The sequence below is a fragment of the Paroedura picta genome, chromosome 1 (genome assembly GCF_049243985.1).
Source record: "Paroedura picta isolate Pp20150507F chromosome 1, Ppicta_v3.0, whole genome shotgun sequence".
Taxonomy (NCBI): domain Eukaryota; kingdom Metazoa; phylum Chordata; class Lepidosauria; order Squamata; family Gekkonidae; genus Paroedura; species Paroedura picta.
In genome coordinates, this window is record NC_135369.1 from 204969993 (window position 1) to 204987252 (window position 17260).

The 17260-nt window shown below is 46.3% G+C and overlaps 1 protein-coding gene across 1 annotated transcript in view; it reads left to right on the forward strand.

Annotated features, from left to right (window-relative positions):
• The window catches only part of PLEK (pleckstrin), a 29446-nt gene that overhangs the window by 1198 nt on the left and 10988 nt on the right, over positions 1-17260 (forward strand). The window contains exons 2-5 of the mRNA XM_077317856.1: positions 1987-2225; positions 14310-14465; positions 15776-15957; positions 17058-17149. Of these exons, the coding sequence (XP_077173971.1) occupies positions 2073-2225; positions 14310-14465; positions 15776-15957; positions 17058-17149 (583 nt within the window). The 5' untranslated portion in view covers positions 1987-2072. The remainder of the gene's footprint in view (positions 1-1986; positions 2226-14309; positions 14466-15775; positions 15958-17057; positions 17150-17260) is intronic.

Sequence of the window (17260 nt, forward strand, 5' to 3'; positions counted from 1 at the left end):
GGAGACCAAGACGTATGAGGAAAAGTTGGGGGAACTTGGTCTGTTTAACCTGGAGAGGAGACGACTGAGAGGGGATCTGATAACCATCTTCCAGTATTTAAAAGGGTGCCATATGGAGGATGGAGCAGAATTGTTCTCTCTTGCCCCAGAGAGACAGACCAGAACGAATGGGATGAAATTAATTCAAAAAAACATCCAGAAGAAGTTCCTTACAGTTAGAGCGTGTTTCTCAGTGGAACAGGCTTCCTCGGGAGGTGGTGGGTTCTCCATCTTTGGAAATTTTTAAACAGAGGCTAGATAGCCATCTGATGGAGAAGCTGATTCTGTGAAGGCAAAGGGGTGGCAGATTACAGTAGATGAGGAAATGGGATGTGATTGTCCTGCATAGTGCAGGGAGCTGGACTAGATGACCCATGAGTTCCCTTCTAACTCTATTATTCTATGATTCTACAATGAAGGCATAGTCAGGACTGAAATACAAATCATAGAACAAGTAATATAGGGGTTCACTTCCCCCTCTCTTGAGAATTCGAACCAGGCACAGTTCAAAAGAGTCAAAATTGGAGATAATTATTTAGCCATCTGGACAGCAGGTCTGGGAACTATGGAATAATAGCTAAAGTGAGGGGTCCGAATGTGGTGGGAGGATAGGGAATAATAAAGCATAGCAGCAGGGAAACAACCTTGGGGCGTCAAACCACAGCATCAGGGCAAGACAGGTCAAATCAACACTTTAACAGGCAGTAGAATCACAAGTGTGTGAACCACTGCAAAACCACTGGAAGAGCAGTGGTATAAAAACCAACCAACCAACAAACCAACCAGTCAGTCAGTCAGTCAGTGAATCAATCAATCAACCAATCAATCAATCAATCAATCAAATAATGGGAACAATACTTGCAAACCACAAGGCGGTTATCTAATTAGGGTGGCCAGATTTGGCCACCAATAATAAGCATAATAATAATTGTGCTTCGGCCTTGTGTACAACTTATTAGGAACTCTGAAGCAGAGTTATAGTCTTTTAATTCTATTAAATTACACACATTTAGAAGGGTTGACTGTAAACTGTTTGACTTGGGCACTTTCAGAAATGTCTGGAATTGGGGGGCCCCAAAGTAGTCCCTGCGCTGACCTCTTTTTTGGTACCTGCTATGTGTTTTTAGGGAGCCTCTTGTGGCACATGGTGGTAAGGTAGCGACATGCTGACTGAAGCTAAAATGAGTACCCAGCTTGCTGGGGGGTAAACGGTAATGACTGAGGAAGGGAATGGCAAACCACCCCTTATTGAGTCTGCCAAGAAAACGCTGGAGGGCGTCACCCCAAGGGTCAGACATGACTCGGTGCTTTACCTTTACCTTTACCTTTACCTTTATCTTTAAGTGTTTTAGGAGGTGGGCAGGGCCAGCAAGGCTTCTCATTGGCCACTGGAGATCTGATTGGTTGTGCAGATTTTGTAAAGGTTGCTTTGGCAGCAGCTGCCACCACAGCTCAAGGATCTTCACTGTGTGACTGAAGGGAAGCTGTGGCAGCCATGCTATTGATGCACCCACCTGGCCAGGTCAGAATTCTAAATGTACCCACACGATCAAAAAGGTTGGGGACCCCTGGTCCAGAGTCCTTAATCAAATTAATCAGGTGAGTGCCTAACCTGGCATTCCACTGTCCAAGGCCCCTAATCAACATTGATTTCAGTACAATGACCAAACAGTGGCACAGTTATTACCATTGATAAGATTTCTTAGCCATGTTTTCACACTTTGTTTGGGGAATTATTTTTTTTTTGGGGGGGAGGATCTGTCAAGCTTCTAACTCCTGCAAATGAAAACGGAAAGGAAAAAATAAAACAGAAGCTCATAATGCCATCTGCGCACTTCTTGAGTTTTTCATATGCAATCCTTAATCATGTACTAAAAAATTCTTGTGTTGTGACACCCCCCCCCCCCCGATCAAACACTTTGGTTTATTGCTTGCCTTACCCTTCAGGCTCCGAATAGAAACGTGCTTAACGGAGCACCCACGTCTGCTTTGGCACTTCCTTCTTCCGGAAGGGGAAATGGGCGTGTGCTTTCATGTGGGAACTGATGAAAGTGACAACTTGGGCCAGGCAGTATGCAGAACTGCTGTGCCCTCAGAAGCACTTGAAGAAACAAGGACCGACAGGGATGGACCAAGAACCGGAGAGCGAGCCCAGACGCATACGGGAAGGGTACCTAGTGAAGAAGGTATGTCTGGACCTCTCTGCTCAAGTACGGCCAAAGGAAACTGTTCTTTACTTAAACGATCCGGAACCATCAGTTCCAGACAGCCAGAATGGTTAGAGAGTAGGACTAGGATCTGGGAGACCCCGGTTTGAATCTGCACTGTGCCATGGAAGTTTGCTGGGTGACCTTGGGCCACTCAGCCTAACCTACCTCCCAGGGCTTTTTTTTAATTTTAAATGATTATTTATACAAAACAGATTGATTACAGATTAAGGAAAAGAGAAAAGAAAAGCAAAAGGCAGATAACATAATTTACAAGCGAACTCCAGCTTTCCTTACAGAGAAGTAATTGTTAACCTTTATCTTATATAGTCTTCTCTTGCATCATATAGATATTGAATAATACCTTATTCTAGAGGCCATAGAGCCCAGCTTATCAAATATTCATAATCATGTTTTTGTTTTGAACCTTTGTTCAAACTCCCAGGGTTGTGGTAAGGACAAAATTGGAGAAGAGGAGAATGTTGTCACTTTGGTCCCCTACTGAGGTGGAACATGGGGGTATTGTCTTGACTTTCATTGGACACCGATGGTTGTCCCCAGATAAGATATTACCAAGATTGTCCAAGATTAGGTGTGATGTGCCATAGCCTCTGACTTCTGGTAGGGTGTTGTAGGGGAATAAGTGAGTAGAAATATTTTCAGTAACTTCGGAAGTGGAGGTAACCCCAATGACCCCCCATATTGGGGAGAGGCAACAATACCTGCCTCAAACTTTGGTTTCTCCTAGATACAAAGATTTGAACATTTCTGAGGAGATTAAGGTGGGACTGAATATAGAAGTCTCATGAGTCTTGCTGTGATTGAACACTTGCTGTGTGATTTTGTTTTTCTAAGGGAAATGTTAAAAGCACGGAAAAAAGTGATGGGAATTTGATAGTCACAATTTAACATCGAAGAAGAAGAGTTGGTTTTTATACCACACTTCTCACTACCCAAAGAAGTCTCAAAGCGACTTAGAAAGCACCTCCCCTTCCTCTCCCCACCTTGTGAAGGAGGTGGGGCTGAGAGCTCTGACAGAACTGCTCTGTGAGAACAGTTCTAACAGGACTGCGTGTAGCTTAAAGTCATGCAGCTGGCTGCATGTGGAAGAGGAGAGGAGAATCAAACCCAGTTCTTCAGATTAGAAATTGTTGGGCTTAACCACGACATCTAGCTGACTCTCAGATGAAGCTGCCTTCTACTGAATCAGTCTGTCAAAGTCAGTATTGTCTACTCTGACTGGCATCGTCTCTTAGGCAGAGGTCCTTTCAATTGCAGATGCTGGAGATTCAAGATTTCATTAATCTTACATTTATTGTGCTGCTTTCAGAACACACAATGTGTCCTTTGTAATTGAGTTAGTCTTAGTTATCTGCAAGCAGAATGGCACCTATACCCAATAATCGTGAAAGAGGCAGAGAGGCAGAAAACAAGAATATGTAACATGCCACGCCACCTTAGCACATGTGTTTTAATACTGGCCATCTGAGAGGTGGGAGGCATGACTGAGAACAGAAAACACTTTAGATGGTAAAGAAAGCATGTCATACACACATACATTGTCTAATCCGGTCACAATTGGGGTAGTGACAAATTTGAATATTGAGTTAAATGTTATCCCATTGAAAATACTGGGAAGAAATTCAATGTATATTGCTATCATATGCATTTTAGTATTTTAAGAGTGGACAAATTCAGTTAATAATAATAATAATAATAATAATAATAATAATAATAATAATAATAATATAATATAATAGTAGTATACCAGCCTCCCAAGGCAGTGAACAACATATGTAATACATTATACAATGTCCAGCTGATTATTCTCAAAATCTTAACCATTTTACTTTAAAGCCATTGCTAAAAGCATTTTAAACCATAGAAACTAAAGCAGGTGTCTGGTTGTAGTTGATGACCTCTCTTCCCTGGTGTTCTCCTTTGGGCAACTCAAAAGGGGCATTCTGATGGGGGCCCAGTAGACATCTGTCTCTCCAGCATATGCAGGGGCTACCTGACAGAAACAATGCCATAGAGAGTGGGTCTTCCCATGAGGGTGTGGGGGGACCAAAATGACAGAATCCCCCCCCCCAAATTGTATGGGTCTCCTGCTTGTTGTCATCTGATGCTAAATATTGTGTTGACATACATAATGTCATACTTCCTATTCTGAGTGAGTAGAACATTGCCTGAAGGAGCATTTTGTTCACAAAAGAAAAATTCTGGCAATCATGCAGGATGCTTGAGGCCAGAGAGGAGCAGATGTGGGTTGCTGGACTTCCTGATGGTCCCCCATCCAAATACTAAGGGCTGACTTGGCTTAGCTTTCAAGATCTGATGAGATGGGCTGGCCTGGGCAATAAGTCCTATCTTGTCGCAGCCAATTTCTAGGGCCCCTGTAGGGTTTTCAGGACAAGAGGTGAACAGAGGGGCTTTGCTATCACCTGCCTCTGCATAGTATCTTCCTTGGTCGTCTCCCTTCCAAGTACGAATCCTACCAAGGACCAACCCTGCTTCCAAAATCCAGATCAGGGCAAAGTTACATTCTTTTGAGTCCACTGAAGTCAACAGGTACAGGACAGAAGAGATAAGAGGGTGCCCCCAATGTCCTTATGAAAGACCCATAAAGGCAAGGTGCCTTTCATTCCCACAGGAAGGTAAGCCCAACGTTCTGGCTTGGGATCATGGCACTGATGGCAACAGGATGACAGAATCCAGATGAGAGCAGAAATTTGGGCCCAATTTGCCCCCTAGACCAGGGGTAGTCAAACTGTGGCCCTCCAGATGTCCATGGACTACAGCGTTCGCTGGCAGGGGCTCATGGGAATTGTAGTCCATGAACATCTGGAGGACCACAGGTTGACTACCACTGCCCTAGACTATTAGCAGTCTAGTTCTGAAAGTTTGGCCATTGAGGGCCAGCATGGCAGGGCGGGAGTGTGGTGTAACCGTCTCAGAGGAAAAGAGAAGTAATAAATGGGGAAGTGGCAGGCAGGGTGGGAGTTTTTTGCATGTTCTCCTCTCCTCCAAAAAATGTAACTGACAAAGCCAGGAGTCCTCAATCTTTTTGAGATTGCAGGCAGATTGCCAATTCTGACACGGAGAAACAGGTGCAACCACAAAACGGCCGCCTGGGAAGCTCCAGTGCAGCGGATCAGAGGGCTCCTGCATTCATGCATACACTGAGAAAGAAGAGTCATGGGGAACGAGAATAAAACTGACTCTGCAGTGCCCGCTGTTGCTGAAATATTACTTTTACTAGGGACCAAGCCCGTTGTACTTGTAAATACAACGGGTGCTAGGTATGCTTTTGAGGCCGGTGGGAAGGCTTCCTCCCCTCCACCCTGGCAGCAGTGCGGCCTTTCCCCCAGGCCCAGAAGTGCACCCACTGCCTCCTCAAAGGCTGGACTCTGAGGCCTTGTACGATTTTGAAGTCCCACCTCCAGGAATATTTCCAACTCAAGGGTAGCCAACTTCCAGGTAGGGCCTGGAGAGTTCCTGGAATTACAGCTCATCTTCATAGTATAAAAATCAGCTCCCCAGGCAGAAAGGGCTACTTTGGACAGGGCTGTGGTAGAGAAGAAACATTTAAGACCTCCCACAAAAAACCCCTCTGCAACAGCATCCAGAATAATGCTATGCAGGGGCCTCAAATCTGCAGGAAGTTGCAAAGAAGAAAGGCACATGGCTTGGCTGTGTCTAACCCCTGGCCAGATCAGTATTTTAAGTGAGAAGGGGCTTTTCTGTGGCCTCCCTGTCAGGCAACTGTTTGGCAGAAGGGGAAAGCCCCCTCCCTCAAAAGGAATGCCCTCAAGCTCCCCTGCGTTGCTCTCAGAAATACCTCCCTCCCCTCAGTCAGGGCCTGTCAGAGGCTCCTTTGCAGCAGGCCTGAAGGGAGGGGGGGAGGGAGCGCACTCTCCAGCCTCCTGCCAGCTCTGTCAGGGTTCTGAGGCAACTCGCAGTTGGACATGACAGTTAGGACAGCCTTAGGGCGAAAAGGGCTGGCACAGCCTCTGTTCTCATGCCCCTTGGCAGCCCTGCTGACCTCCTCTCCCTGCAGTGGTCAGGAGCAGACTGGCAGCCATGTCTCCTGATAGCCAGTGGCTGGGCTGACTGGATGGAGGTCAGTCCTGGTGAGGGCCCAATTGGAAGGCGCTTTGCACCTCCCAATTGGCTCCTCCGCTTGTCAGTTCGGGGCCAAGGGGCCAATCTTTGCCACCCCCACAGCCTTTTATTTAGACTGCGGAGTGGTGTAAAGATCTTAACTGTCAATCAGATCTCAAGGGGCAGCCAGAGCCAGAGGCCCCATCCACTGTCTGACAGCACTCGGGGGGGGGGGGGGGGGGGGGGGGCTGGAAAGGTGTTGTTAGGTGACCTGCTGGGGACCCTAGAACAAGAGTATTCAGATCGACTTCTTTCTGGAATTTGGTGTTTGATAAGAGGGGAAGCATTTGCTGCTGCTCATTATTTGGTTGCAGTATTGAGGGATCCCATCTGCTCCTGTGCAGAATTAACATTTGGCGGCAGTCCCCAAGGAAAAAGAGACTTGTAGAATGACAAAATGCTCCCTCACAAAACAGCAAGTGCCAATGGCCCTTGTTGCATGTGACACCACTGCATTAGTCGTGGGCTGTCTTGTGCAATGGCAAACCAGAGGAGAGGTATCGTATAGAAGGGATGGTGCAAATTCCGCCGCCCACATTCAGAAGGCGAAATTACCATGTTTGGCAACAGTGAACATCCAATTTGTTCACTGGTCTTCAGTCCTCTTCAGTAAGCTCCTCAGGGCCAACATGGTGTAGACTAGGGTTGGGTATTTTGGCATCCGAAGCGGCCGTTCGTGCCCGAAGCAGCCAGCACTGTAGCTCAGGGGGAGGGGAGGCGCAGGTGGCAGTGCACCCGTGGGTGCACACATGCAGGTGTAGAGCCCTGTGCCTGGGTGTGTGCACCCAGTGGTTTGCCACGGCCTGCACCTCCCCTCCCCCCTGCGCTACAGTGTTGGCTGCAAACGGCTGCTTCCAACGCTGAAGCACCCAACCCTACTGTGGATGGTTGGACTCAGTTCTGGGTTCACATCCTCACTCAGGCATGAAAACAGGCTGTGCAGCACTGGCCCAGTCACACACTCACAGCCTAACCTATCTTGCAGGGAGGTGGTTGTGAGCATCATGAGGTGAGCCACTTTGGGTCCCCATTGGAGAGAAAGGTGGAGAAGAGCTGTGGTCAATAAAATACAAAGCTGAGAGACTGGAGTTTCACATCCTTGTTGTGGCACCTCTCTGCTGGCTGGGTCAGGACAATTAATGCTGATGAGTGGGGAACTGTGGAAAGTACCCTTAGAACCTTAGAACAGGGCAATCCTTGATCTGAAGACTCCAGCTGGTACAAAATGCAGCTGCTAGGGTCCTCACAGGTACACTGAGGAGGGCCCACACACAGCCTGTGCCGAGGCAGCTGCACTGGTTGCCAGCTGCTGTCTGGATCCGGTTCAAGGTTCTAGTTTTAACCTTTAAAGATTTAGGGGGGTTGGGACCCACATACCTGAGGGACAGCCTATCACCCTATGCCCCCTGCAGGGGATTACACTCTGTGGGTGATAATTTACTGGTTGTTCCTGGCCCCTAAGAAGGATGCCTGGCCTTAATCAGGGCCAGGGCCTTTTCGGTCCTGGCTCTAACCTGGTGGTGGAATGAGCTTCCAGGTGAGCTGTGGGCCCTGTGGGACCTTCCAGCATTCTCCAGGACCTGCAAAACAGAGCTCTTCCACCAGGTCTATAGTTGAGGCTGGGGCAATGGGGACCCCCTGGTGTCAAGCTGCAACTTTGGTTACCTCAGTTCTCCTCCCTCTTCCCTCTAGAGGTAGGGGCGGGGTGTGGATGGGGGGGGGGTCTCCGCCATATTTGTTGGGGTTGTTGGTTTATTGTATTTTGTATTTTTATGTCCATTTTAAGGGGGTTTTAATGGTTTTTTTTTAACTGGACACCTGTAACCCACCACGAGTCTGCTTGGGAGTGGCGGGTAACAAATATAATAATAATAATAATAATAATAATAATAATAATAATAATAATAATAATAATAATAATAATAATAATAGATGTTGAAAATATATTCTCTACCCATCCGTTCGTCTGTCTATCATCATCACCATCTCTTCTTTCTTTCTTTCTTTCTTTCTTTCTTTCTTTCTTTCTTTCTTTCTTTCTTTCTTTCTTTCTTTCTTTCTTTCTTTCTTTCTTTCTTTCTTTCTTTCTTTTCTTTCTTCCTTCCTTCCTTCCTTCCTTCCTTCCTTCCTTCCTTCCTTCCTTCCTTCCTTCCTTCCTTCCTTCCTTTCTTTCTTTCTTTCTTTCTTTAACTAGATTTGCCCATGTATTTTATTTATATTTGTACTTCATTTATACCCTCCACCTTCCTACCCAATGGAGACCCATGATGGTATACAATCATTCTCTACTCCTCTATGTTGTCCTCAAATCAATTCCCTGTGAGGTAGGCTAGGCTGAGAGTGTGTCACTGGTCCAAGGTCACCCAGTTAACGTCCATGGCACAGCAGGGATTCAAACCCCAGATTCTAGACTGACCCTCTAACCACTGCCCTGCGCTGCCTCTCTCGCAGTTTATACAATCGGAGTGCCGTAGCACCAGGTCTAGAAGGGGAGGGAGAAGAATGGGAAGTTACCTACTCAGGTGAAATCCCTGTGAGATTTCCTGTGAAATCCCTGGAGATTTGGAGATCAGTATCTGGGGGAAGGGAATTTGGGGAGTGTTACAACTTCCAGGAGAACTGATCCTTGTAGTCTTGAGAGCAGTTATCATTCCAGGAAAACTCCAGGCTCTGCCTGGAGACTGGCAACCTTATTGATAGTACAATACTCTGTTGCTTGGGTGGGAGACAAACAGCTTGAAACTTCACAAACAGTTGGACCGTTGGCCAAAAGAATGGCTCCCTATTTCTGACTAGTGAATGGGCCATGAGCTGAACGAGCAGGCTTTCAAGCATCCCTTATTAACAAGGACATAAAGAAGCCAGTCTCCAGGTTGGAGAAAAAATATGATAAACTGTGAGAGGCAAAATAGTATGGAATATTTAACTTTCCATTTTCCAGAAAAACAAACCACAGAGTCAACAAATAATAAAGTGGAAGAAGGATGTTTTCCAATAAACTCTTGACTGCTTGTATTGTAACAGATTCTGATAAAGAGTCATTTTGAAATCAGTTTATACTGGATGTTGTTCAGTTGTGAAAACTGACTTTTGAAAACGAATGTGTCAATTCCCTAATTACATTATAGAGCAGAAATGATACTCTTGTTGAGCCTTTACTAGTTCTGTGTTTGATCATTATCTTTTACTCTGCTGTTCATTTCTCTGGAAAGTGGAGCAGTAAATACTCGATACTATTTTGCCTCTCATGATTTTTCATATTTTTCACTCTGTGGCCCATTTGTTTTGTAACCTCCAGGTGGAGCATGGGTACCCCATGGAATTATGGTTCATCTAGAGAGATCAGTTCCCCTGGAGAAAAGGGATGCTTTGGAAGGTGGACTCTGGCATTGTATCCCACTGAGGTCCCTGTCCTTGCCAAGCTCCACCCCCAAATCTTCAGTAGTTTCTCATGCTTGATCTGGCAATTCTACCACCCCCATTGGTGGCCAGGGGAACCTGCCAACCCAATTAATTCATACATAAATGCCAAATCGCTCATATAAAGAACTAAGGGCATGCCATTTACTGAAAGGAAATGTGTGGTAGTTCTCCACCCACAAAGGGTCAGTCTGCATAGTAATCATGAGCAGAGCAGCTGTATCTTGTGGCTTCCTTTCTCCAGTTCTTAATTTGCAAGCAGAGAGGTGGTGGTGGGGGAGCAGGGAGGCAACCTCAAGGGACGATCTTGGCCTCTCTATCCCATTGTTGGCTGTCCAAAAAAAAAAAAAACCTGGCTGATGTGAGATGGCTGATCTTTGTACACTGGAGATCAGCCGTAATTCTGGGGTATCTCCAGGCCCCAGGGGAACTGTGGGTGGCGGGAAGTCAGGGGCACCGGCGGGAAAGCAAGTGGGGCAGGGGCTCAGGCGGCGGCGACATCCCTCAGCAAAAGACTACCCCCCCCGGGCCTCAGTAAAATTGTCAAGCGTTGACCAGTCCCCAGTGATAAAAAGGTTGGGGACCACTGATGTAAGTGACAGGTAAGCCCTGTCTGTGCTAGTCATGTCACAGAGCAAAGCTGTCAATCTGCTTTTGGGAAACCTAAATCTCGTGCTAAGGAAAGCTGATTTCTGAAACATGCATAGAATGCATCTGCCTGCTGGCATAGATGGAGACACAACGTACAAATCCCACCATTTCTTCTAGGCGCCCCTTCATAAGAAGAGCAAATGTGCTGAAGCCATTCCTCAAGCCACTGAAAAACTGTATCCAACCCTCCCTCTGTCTTCTGATATTTCACCAGCATTGCCCTGAGACCATCCAATACAGTGGTTCTCAACCTCCCTAATGCCGTGGCTCTTTAATACAGTTCCTCACGTCACAGTGACCCCCAACCATAAAATTATGCAAGGGTTCTTTCACAGAAATTGGCCAATGGCGTGAAGACCCATTGTTCATGATTGTATATAAATTGGGTTTTTTTCCTGGGTGTATGTTCTCCGGTGGCCGCCATGGCTGGGGCTCCCCCTCGGTGTTGGGTTTTTTCCCCTCAGTTTGGGTTTTTTTCCTCAGTTCAGTTCTGCTTCTTGTCCCAGCATGCTGATCTCGCTCTTTTCCGCTGCTCCAGATGGATGAACACTCTCTCAATCTACCCCGCAAGGCTGTTGTTTGGATGTTGTCCCCTCAGCAAAGCTGCTTGCCCTGCCATGACCCCTGTGAAAGGGTCGTTCAACCCCCAAAGGGGTCCTGACCCCCAGGTTGAGAACTACTGATCTAATATTTCAAAGACATCAGGAATTACTGTTTATTATTTATTTTTTTCATTGATGATGCCTCACTTTTTTCTCCACTGGGGACCTCAAGTGGGTCACAATATTCTCCGCTCTTCCATCACGATAGATTCAAGTGGGTAGCCATGTTGGTCTGAAGCAGCAGGATACATTTTGCGTCCAGTGGCATCTTTAAGACTAACAAAATGTATTTGGATACAATGTATAAACAAATCCAAATTACTGTTTTTTCTGTTAACCAATTTACCCTCGCATTTTGCCTATAAGTAAGTTACTTCCACTCCATGACATTGTATCTGAGGAACTGGGCATTCACACAAAAGCTCATCCCTTGAATAAAACGTTGTTGGTCTCAAAGGTGTCCCACCCTGGACTCTAAATTTATCCTCCTAGAACCAGAATCATAGAGTTTGAAGGGTCATCTAGTCCAACCCAGAGCACAATCCAGGACCTCACAACTACCTGCCTACCCACAGTGACTTCAATTTCATGCACAAATGGTCTCTCCCACACACACATGCTCAACATCTCCAGAATCCAGCCTGACCTGGAGGAAATTCATCCCACAGTGTCAATCAACATTTCCCTGGGTATGCAAGGAAGGGCCACAGAGCCAAGCACTGGCACATCCCTTCCTGCCCACCCACTCACAATCTGCCTAAGTTCATAAAATCATCATTTTGGTTGTATGACTATCTAGCCTCTGCTTAAAAACTTCCAAAGAAGGAGAACCCATCATCTCCTGAGGAAGCCTGTTCCACTGAGGAACTGCTCCAACTGTCAGGAACTTCTTCTGGAAGTTTAGCCAAAATTCTTTTGAATTAACTTGAACCCATTGGTTCTGGTCCGACCCTCTGGAGCAAGAGAAAACAACTCAGCTCTATCCTCTGTGTGACAGCCCTTCAGGTATTTGAAGATGGTGATCATATCACCTCTTAGTTGGCTTCTCTCCAGGCTAAACAGACCAACCTTTCCTCATACGATTTGGTCTCCTATCTTCCATGTTATCCCCACAATAACCCTTTGAGGTAGGGAGTGAATGTCCCAAAATCAACCAGCAAGCTGCCATATCTGAGTGGGGATTTAAAGCTGGGTCTCCCAGATCCTAGTCTGACACTCAGTCTAACTACTATGCCACACTGCCTGTCAAAGAAGTAAAATGTTTTAATGGTGGAAAAGGTCAAGAACTAGATTCAGGAGACCAACAACATCTGATGAAGGAAGCTTGGACTTGTTTACACCCTGAAACTCTTGTTGGTCTTGCAAGGTGCTACTGGATTTGAATCTAGTTCTCCACCATTAAAATATTCTACTTTGTTTTATTTGATAGCCACAGCTGCATTTCTGACAACAGCTGCGAGATGCTCAGAACTAGAAAACTACAAAAATACTTACAACAGAAGACTAGATTATAAAATTGTTAGAATGGGTGGAAATGGCTAAACTAACAGCGTTGGTTAGAGAAAAGACAATAACTTTCTTTATTACAAACTAGGGACCAAGCCCGTTGTACTTGTAAATACAACGGGTGCTAGGTGTGCTTTTGGGGCTGGGGAAGGCTTCCTTCTCCCCCCCCCCCCCGGCAGTGGTGCGGCCTTTTCCCCAGGCCCAGAAGCACACCCACAACCTCCTCAAAGGCTGGACTCTGAGGCATACGATTTTGAAGTCCCATCTCCAAAACTCCAGGAATATTTCCAACCCAGGAGTAGCCAACCTCCAGGTGGGGCCTGGAGAGCTCCTGGTATTACAGCTCACTTGCAGAGTATAAGGACCAGCTCCCCAGGCAGAAAGGGCAACTTTGGACAGGGTTGTGAATGTCCCCAAATCAACTTGTGAATGTCCCAATCAATCAGGGTAGAGAAGAAACATTTAAGGCCTGTCACACAGGTTGTTGTTGAATTGAAAGACTTGAGGCCTACTGCACAGGGTTGTTGTGCAGATGAAACAGGAGACAAAAGAACCTCCACAACAGCATCCAGTTTTGTCTGCAGAATAACACTGTGCAGTGGCCTCAAATCTGCAGAGAGTTGCAAAGAAGAAATACACATGGCTTGGCTGTGTCTAACCCCCCGGCCAGAGCAGTATTTTAAATGAGAAGGGGCTTTTCCGTGGCCTCCCTGTCAGCCAACTGTTTGGCAGAAGGGGAAAGTTCCCCAACCTCAAAAGGAAGGCCCTCAGGCTCCCCTGCATTGCTCTCTGAAGGAAAACGCCTCCCTCCCCTCAGTCAGGGGCTGTCAGAGGCTCCTTCGCAGCGGGCCTGAAAGGAGGGAGGGGAGGGGGCACACTAACCAGCCTCCTGCCAGCTCTGTCAGGGTTCTGAGGCAAGTTACAGTTGGACATGACAGTTAGGACAGCCTTGGGGTGAAAAGGGCTGGCACAGCCTGTCCAAGCCTCCGTTCTCATCCCCTTTGGCAGCCCTACTGACCTCCTCTCCCTGTGGTGGTCAGGGGCAGACTGGCAGCAATGTCTCCTGATTGCCCTGGAACTCTGGTCTATCCTGATGAGGGCCCAATCGATTGGCTGAGTGTCAGTCTGGGGCCAAAGGGCCCCTGTTTCCTATCCTACACTCAGCCCACCCCCCTTAGCCTTAGCGAATTATTTATACTGCACCTTGAGTGGTTTACAGATTAGAGACCTTTCGTGGACCTTGCAGGAAAGGGGTGGAAAATGATCAGATGACTTGTGGTTTTGTAGTTTAAGGAAAATGAATGTAGATTTAATTTCAATTTTAATATGAAAAAAAACATATGGTTTAAATGGAATGTAATAGTTTATGGTTTACAGTCTGGTGGGTTAGAGAGGCAGCAAAATTAGGTTACGGGTTTAGGACACCTGTTCTTTGATTTCTTCCTCTTTCTTCTTTTCTTTAATTTGTGTTACAATTTTAATTAAAATAATTTAATACATTTGAATCTGGCTCTTCTGCTCTTCCTGGAGAGCGGGGAGTGTCTTATCTCTCCCCCATTCAAGGCTTTCTTCTTTGCCCCCTTGGAACTAAAGCAAACAGATGGCCTCCGTTATAGCTGCCTTTGTGGCTAATTGTGGATTTAGCTTGAGTTAAAGCCTCTCTTCGGGGCTACCATCTCAGGTGCTGCAGGTGGCGTGACTTTGATTTGTTGGAAACTAGGGCAGCATGTTCAGTAGCTGGAAACCGATGTGGGTGGTGCTTTCAGAAGATGGAATCGAATACTTCAAGAAGAAGATTGACAACAGTCCGAAAGGAATGATCCCTCTGAAGGGAAGTGCCCTTACAAGTCCCTGTCAGGATTTTGGAAAGCGAATGGTAAGCATGCAGACACCTTCCTCAGTGTGAAAAAGACTGCAGGCAGGAGGATGAGGGGGGTGCTCCATAACAGGTTGAGACATTTTTTTTTAACGGTCATTCAACCATCCTTCCCTAGAAGCCTTCCTCCAGAATAGCATTCCCAAACCTGGTGCCCAGAGTCATCGCAGTGCCTGACGGTCCTTTTTGGAAAATGGGTTGGGGACATTGTCAGGCAGCGCTTGTCAGAGGAGGAGATGGGTCACCTGTCTTTGAGAAAGTGAGAAAGGTGGCATATAAATGAAGTAAACAAATAAAAACCTTCAGCTGGTTCTCACAGCCCCCTCCCACAAAAAACACTGTGCACTTTGTAGGAAAAGTGAGGTGATAAATAATACCAAATATCATGCATCACGAAAATCAATCAGACTATCGATCTATTTTATTTAAGTTTTAATTTCTATTCCCCCTCCCCTTAGTGACTCAAGGCAGATTACATTAGAATTCAATTGAATAGAATATTTAAAATCCAAGTAATCAAGCATTACAAATCAAACGTATCAAATTAAAATCTATCATTTATCTATCTGTCCATAATATAAATGTCTGTCTGTCCGTCCGTCCATCCATCCATCATCTGTCTGTCTGTCCGTCTGTCCATCTGTCCATCTGTCCATCATCTGTCTGTCTGTACACCCATCATCTGTCTGTCCATCTGTCCATCGATCATCTGTTTGTCTGTCCATCCATCTGTCCATCATCTATCTGTCAGTCCATCCATCATCTATCTGTCTATCTGCCTGCCTGCCTGCCTGCCTGCCTGTCCATCTGCCCAGCCATCATCTGTCTGTCTGTCCTGCTGTCAGCTCCCCACTGTGTGTGTGTTTAGGTGTGAGTACCCTCAATTGCAGCTGACTTATGGGAACCCTTTATGGGGTTTTCAAGGCAAGCGACATTCAGAGGTGGCTGGCCATTGCCTGCCTCTGCATAGCAACCCTCCCATCCAAGACTTAACTGGGACTGACTGCTTCATTTCCAAGATCTGACCAGACTGGGCTAGCTCAGGCCATCCAGGTCAGGGCAAAAGACATACAGAGGCGATTTGCCATTGCTTTGCCTCTGCACTGCAACCCTAGACGTCCTTGGTTGTTTCCCCTGCAGATACTAACCAGAGCTGCCCCTGTTTAGCTTTTGTGTGCTGACAAGATCAGGCTAAGCAGGCCATCCACCCAGCACCTGTCAGTCTCTCCCCAGGCTGCCTAGCTTAGCCATTTGTCCTGCTCTTCCGAATGCCATGGATTGACATTAATGATGACAAAAATCTCTTCTAGTTTGTTGTCAAGCTCACAACTGCCAAACAGCAGGACCACTTCTTTCAGGCCTCCCACCTGGAGGAGAAGGATGCCTGGGTGAAAGACATCAAGAAAGCCATTCAGTGTATTGAAAGAGGCAAAAGGTTTTCCAGGAAATCGACTCGGAAATCTATCAAACTGCCTTCATCAATCAACCTGGGGTATGTTGAGGAAAAGGTCTTTCTTGGTCTTTGCCAAGAAGTCTGTGGTTGGCATCAAAATGCTCCAGCATCCTAAGATAAGGAACTCAACAGTATAAACAGTTCCAGGAAGCTTGTCTTCCTTCTGTACAAAATAACTGCCTGCAGTGCACAAATGGACACAAAACAGCACAGCCATTGATTTGACTTTTTCTTTTATGAAGCAACTTTTAAGAAGCAGACATTTTAAATGGAGAAGCAGTTGTGTGTCTGCTTTCCCTCTTCCTCTGCCCAAAGCACCTCCCTGCCCCCAGAATGTTCAAAATGCAAGTTGAAGCTGGGCACCGTTTTATCCCTTTGATTGTAACTTAGTAGTCCATGTTTACATTTTTAGGTACACAATGCTGGAGAAATATTGTTTTATTTATTTATATTTGTGCCATATTGTTTTAATTGTGTTTTGTAACGGCCTTTGGCTACATACAATAAATGTTATTGTATCGTAAGTTGAAGCTGGGGAGGGAGGGCTGCCAACCTACAGATGGGGCCTGGAGCTCTCCAAGAATTACAACTGACCTCCAAATAGTGTGGCCAACCTCCAGGTACTGGCTAGAGATCTCTCAGTATTATGACTGATCGCCAGGCAACAGAGACCCCCTGGAGAAAATTTCTGCTTTGGAAGTTGGGCTCTGTGGCTATTGAAGTCCTTACCCTTCCCAAGCCTCACCCAGCCCCCCCCCCCCCAATTTCTATGTATTTCTCAACCTGGAACAGGCAACTCTGTCTCCAGATGACAAAACTCTGCCTCCTTGAAGAAAATGGCTGCCTTGGAAGGTGGACTTTATGCCAGGGGCTCCTGGGAATTGTAGTCCATGGACATCTGGAGGGCCACAGTTTGACTACCCCTCTCCTCTACAATTGCCTCACCCTCCCCAGGCACCAGCCCCAAATTCTCCAGGAATCTCCCGGTAACCATGGGGGAGAATTAAGCCCTTCCACTGCTGCTCCCCTCTGAAGCCCTCCTTCTTGAAGTTCCTGTATAAAAATGAAAAATGTAATTGATTTTTGTGTGCCCTAAATTTGTGCTTCTGTAACTATTCCTTGTTTCTTTCTCTGCTTAGTACTTTGTATCTCTCAATGAAAGACCCAGACAAAGGGATCAGGGAAATGAAGCTGGAAAAAGACAAGAAGATTTTCAATCACTGCTTTACAGGTACGGAGCCCTGATTCGTCTCCTTTAAAAAGCTTCGCAAGGCCGGTACTGACACCCACACATTACAGAGTGCCCTTCCCACATGGGGGCTAGGATCCCAACTTGGCAGTG